The sequence below is a fragment of the Penaeus japonicus genome, unplaced genomic scaffold (assembly GCF_977035675.1).
Source record: "Penaeus japonicus unplaced genomic scaffold, GWHDUDI00000001_assembly GWHDUDI00000023, whole genome shotgun sequence".
In the NCBI taxonomy this organism is placed as follows: Eukaryota; Metazoa; Arthropoda; class Malacostraca; order Decapoda; family Penaeidae; genus Penaeus; species Penaeus japonicus.
In genome coordinates, this window is record NW_028234425.1 from 10,446,799 (window position 1) to 10,452,231 (window position 5,433).

The window sequence follows — 5,433 nt, forward strand, 5'->3', positions numbered from 1 at the left end:
TTGCGATGAAATTATGTTCTTTCTACGATGAGAATAATGATAGTATTTCTAATATAGAAAGATTTTGAATTAAATTATGAAAAAAATATTCTATATGATCATTGTATGAATATTTTTCAGTCAATATTATTTTCAATTTTGTTCCCTGGTGATCTTTCATACGTCTAAAGTCTCCCTAAAGGCAATGGGAAAAGAAAATCATACAAAAATGTTTTCACGTATATTTGTACAATGCAAATAAATAAATAAATATTTGTACACGATATTCACAGGCGAGAAAGGGAGAGATTTCACTCGTTATTCATCCCCCTGAAGCTACGACGCCTTCAGGGCAGTGCCGGAGAGTTTGAAATCCTCACTTTCCCCACTTCCTCCTCCTCCTCCTCCTCCTCCACTACCTCCTCCTCCTCCTCCTCCACTACCTCCTTTTCCTCCTCCTCCACCTCCACCTCCTCCTCCTCCTATTCCTCCCCCTTTCTCAAGGAAGCCGACGTGTATGCCCTTGAGCCCTGAGTTCTGTCTTTGAGAGATCCACGAAATGATGTTGTCCATAATGTTGTCGATCGACCTGCCGCTCCAGCCGAGTTCCTCCCAGCTCGCCCTCGAGGGAAAGCCGTACTCGAGGAACTTCCTCATGTTGACTTTGAGGCGCTGCAGTTCGTCCACTCTCACGTCCGCACAAGGCCCTTTGCCGGCCATGTCCAGGATGGTGATTAGAACCTGAAGGAGAAAGGAGGCGGTGTTAATACAAGGGAACGGACGACAAAATCGGGATGGAAAAAGAGCCATATGTCATATTCTATTAGTCTCGTGATGTAATAGTCTTCTGATTTATTATCGTTTTTATTTTTTCTTCAAGATTAACAACTTCCTGAGGTTCAGCTGTTTGATTTACACATCTTAGTTTAAGTAGTGCTTCAGCTATGTAGCGTAGATCAGATGTTCATTAATACATTTTGATGGAATATACTCCTACTCATTCTCTCTGTCTCTCTCTCTTTCCTTCTCCCTCAGATCGGATGTTCAATAGTACATTTTGATGGAATATACCCCTCCCTATTCTCTCTCTCTCTCTCTCTCTCTCTCTCTCTCTCTCTCTCTCTCTCTCTCTCTCTCTCTCTCTCTCTCTCTCTCTCTCTCTCTCTCTCTCTCTCTCCCTCTCCCTCTTCCTCTCCCTCGCTCTTTCATCCAACTGTCACCCTCTCACCCATGACGAGAGACGCCTTGTATGCTAACCTGCTCCGCAGTTTTCTCCGGGTATCCGAGCTGCTTCATGGGCGCCTCACCGACCAGCACCACCAGCGCCGTCTCCACCTTCCTCTTGAAGGAGGCCGCCTCGTGCTCGCCCGGGAGGAGAGACAGCAACGACCTCTGGATGTTCTCCCGCATGTTCTCGAGGGGCGAGGACGAGATCCCGCCGCCGCAGCCGCCGCTCGAGTCGGGAAAGATGGAGGACAGGTTCGGCTTGGAGGACGAGAGGAATTTGTCCTTCGGCAGATCCGACTCCACGATGATGTCGGTGTCGGGGTCCTCGAGCTTGGAGCGCGGGGAAGGGACGGGCGCCTGCAGCCTCGAGGACATCGCGGACAGGTGGGACGCGGACGAGGGCAGGGGCGGGGACAGGCTCGTCGGCGTCGTGTGTGCTGTCTTGGAGGTGGTCGAGAGGGCGGGGGCGTAGGAGACCTGGCTGGAGGGGGTTGCTGTGGGTGTGGCGGAAATGTGGGCGCGATAAGGGTGGCCGGCGGAGGAAGAGGGCGGCGCCGCGGGTAGAGAGGATGGGTGATGGTGGGCGAGTGCTTCCGGCGGCGGGCGGGAGGAGGTGGCGAGCGCAGGAGCCTCTTCGGGAGTGTGGATGGGGATGAGGGGCGGCGGCGCCACCTTCCGGGACTTGTTCTTCTTGGAGTCGGCGTGACCGACGTCGGCAGACTTCCTTCTGAGGATGTTGGAGCGAGAGGAGGACGCCGTCAGGAGGTGGCCGGGAAGGGGAGGCGCCGCTGTCAACAGGTGGGTCGCGCTGGACGCCGCTGGACTTCCATAACCGACGAGGCATGACTCAGCGCCGCCCGATTGCGATCCGGCGAGTCGCTGCGACAGGTTTAGCGGCGACGAGTCCCCTCCGCAGCCGCCGCCGTAAGAGCCGGGGGTGCGGGACAGGTCCAGGGGGTTGGAGTCGCCGTCAAGGGGTGACTGCGGCCGCGGCGACGCGCGGTATAGGGGCGAGAGGCGCTCTGTCGCCGCAGCTTCCCCGCCGTGCACTTCGCCGTCGGAAGGGCACGGGCGGGGGAAGGGCGCCGCGCCGAGGCCGACGGGCGTGGCGTGCCCCGAGGATTGGTGGCCCAGGGACAGCTGGTGGAGGTTGAGGTGAGGGGAGTTCTGGCCGCTGGGCTCAGGCGGAAAGCTGGCCTCGGAGGGCACCGTGACCGTCGGCGGGACCAAGCGGGCCGCCAGGGGGGGCATGGAGGAGGTCGGCGGCGGCGCCATTGTCGAGATGGGCGGCGGCGCCATCGAGGAGGTGGGCGGCGGAGCCATGGGTAGGGGAGGCGGGGGCGCCATGGGCAGGGGCGCCAGGGAGGAGGTGGGGGGAGACGCCGTCGACAATGGAGGCGGCGGCGCCATCGACGAAGCAGGCTGCGCTGCAAGAGACGAGGTGTGGGCGGAGGACTGAGCAATGGAGGGGTTCGGGCGCTGCGTGGAGAGCGCCGCCCGCAGGACACTAAGGGGCGTGCGACCGCCGCCCGGATACTGCTGCTTCTTGGGCGGCATCCTGATGTGCGGCGCGGGCGAGGGTGCGGCGCTGGCCAGGGTGGTGGCCAGCGTCTCCCTCACGCCGTCCCGATGGGTCGTGGTGGAGATGAGGCAGCTGGAGGGCTTGGCGTCCGGCGCCGCGGGGTCGGGGACTTCCGTCTTGAGGGTCGTCTCCGGAGACTGGTGCGCCTGGCGGTCGAACGTCTGGTCGGGGGACGTCGCGTACCCGGTGCTGCCGCCCGACTCGCGACCCGAGTCCTCGGAGTCACTCAGGGTGACGCAGTTCCTCGTCTCGCCCGCCTCCTCTTCGACTTCCGAAGGCTGCGGGAGGACCGTCTCGGTGGGCGGGGAGGGGGCGAGGGGCGTCAGGATGGTGAGTTGCGGCTCGCATGTGGGCGGCGGGACGCTCTGGTAGCCGTGCGGCGGCTGGAACTGCTCCAGGTCCTGGAGGTTGATGGTGGTGGGCTCGGGCGGCGACGGGCCATCCACGTCCACCTCGTCCTCGCGCGTGTGCTCGTTCGGGTGGTGGTGCGCCGTGTGCGCCACGAGGTCCTGCTCGCACGAGAACACCTGGCCGCACGGGATGCAGCGCACGCCGTTGTCCACGCGGTGGACGCGGACGTGGCGGCTGAGGTTGCCCGAGTGCTCGAAGGCGCGGCCGCACAGGTGGCACGCGTACGGCCGCTCCCGAGTGTGAATCCTGCGGTGCACGACCAGGTTGGCGTAGGCGGCGAAGCCCTTGTGGCAGTACTCGCACTGGAAGGGCTTCTCGCCCGTGTGCGTCCGCACGTGGATTTTGAGCACCTTGGAACATGTGAAACCTTTGTTGCAGTGAGGACACACGTAAGGCTTTTCACCTGTGTGGCGTCTGATATGTATTACGAGCTGCCCGTGTTGGGAGAATTTCTTATCACAATGGGGACACTGGTACGGGCGCTCGCGGGTGTGCACGCGCATGTGTGTGTTGCAGTTTCCTTTCGAGGCGAAACTTTTGCCGCAAAATGGACAGGAGAAAGGCCTTTCGCCCGTGTGCGTCTTGTAATGAGCCTCTAATCTTGACCGCCTGTCGAAATCGCGACCGCACACATCGCACCGTAGATCGCTGGATTCTGGCAGCACCTGGAATAGAGGGAGGAAGAAAGACATGTTAGTTATATCAAAGACTTGTAAGAGTAGAAAAGTGTGTCGTTTTGCAGTTACATTTTCACTTTTAATATTTTGGGAGTTTCCTACCATGTGCTGTTCCTGCCGTGAAGTAATCATGAAAAATCTTTCCGATTCTATGATAATTAATCAAAACAGATAACGGGAACGACTGCAATGAACAGTCATTTATTTTCGTACTTTATTATTTGACAATTATTGTAACATATTTATCAGCTGGCATTCATTAGTCTTAATAATGGTAAACTAAGCGCATTATACAACAGAGACTTTGTTTAGTGTTCTTATTTATCACATATGAATTATCATGCATCTTCTAGTATCTTCTAAAACTAACGAAAATGATTCATAAGAAAAACAATAAAAGGAAAACAACAAAGAGATAGAGATAGAGATAGATAGATAGATAGAGAGATAGAGAGAGAGAGAGAGAGAGAGAGAGAGACAGGAAAGTCTTATCAGTGGTACGCATTTGAAAGTATTTGTAAGTACTTTCAATGCTCCGGAAGTAGTTATCTGGCATGTAATTTGGATCGTAAAAGTATCCACTACTAGAAACTATTAGACCTTTCTTATTTTTTAAAGCTCTATTATATATGTAAACATACATTAATACATGGACACACACACACACACAATGTATATATATATATATATATATATATATATATATATATATATATATATATATATATATATATATATATATATATGTGTGTGTGTGTGTGGGGGGGGTATGTGTGTGTGTGTGTATTAATGTATGTTTACATATATATTAGAGCTTTAAAAAAATAAGAAAAGTCTAATGGTTTCTAGTAGTGGATACTTTTACGATTCAAATTACATGCCAAATTACATACATACATACATACATACATACATATATATATATATATATATATATATATATATATATATATATATATATATATATATATATATATATATATATATATATATATATATATATATACATATATATATATATATATATATATATGAATAGTTTTATTATAGTCTTGACGGCGACAGAGAAAAAAAATAAAACAGCACCGAAAAAAGTGTAAAAAAAAGCAAAAAAATAATGATAATAAAAAAAAAGGAAGCAAGGAAGAAAAAACAGATAATAACAATACGACAAAAAAGAAAAGGTTATATAATCAGAACACGAAGCCAAGAAGGAAGAAGGGTTGTCACCAAGACCTGCCTCACCCATACAATTCCCAAGTGATTACAAGTTTATTCGTCCAAATTATGCGCCATCAGAGTTGCGTGAGTTATCATGTTTCCTTTTTTTTTCCTTTTTTTTCCTCTTTGTTTAACCATATATGGATTCCCTTTTTACTTCCGGTAGTTACAAGATTGCACACTCTGAGTATAAGTGTTAGTTTGCGTCATGTGGATGGTGGACAGTCATAGTACGTTGAACAAGTAGAGGAAAAAGGTGGAAAGAGATTGGGGGAAATAGGAGGAAAGAGATTGAGGAAAAAGGAGGAAAGAGATTGGGGAAACAGGAGGAAAGAT

General features: G+C 51.4%; 1 protein-coding gene across 3 annotated transcripts in view; it reads right to left on the reverse strand.

Moving 5' to 3' along the window:
* Positions 1-205: 205 nt before the first annotated feature.
* LOC122252049 (uncharacterized) overlaps positions 206-5,433 on the reverse strand; it is a 29,695-nt gene continuing 24,467 nt past the window's right edge. For all 3 annotated transcript variants that reach the window (XM_086550106.1, XM_086550107.1, XM_043014296.2), the window contains exons 3-4: positions 1,237-3,864; positions 206-720 (exon numbers count right to left, since the gene is read on the reverse strand). In XM_086550106.1, coding sequence (XP_086406232.1) covers positions 316-720; positions 1,237-3,864 — 3,033 coding nt within the window. In that variant the 3' untranslated portion in view covers positions 206-315. The remainder of the gene's footprint in view (positions 721-1,236; positions 3,865-5,433) is intronic.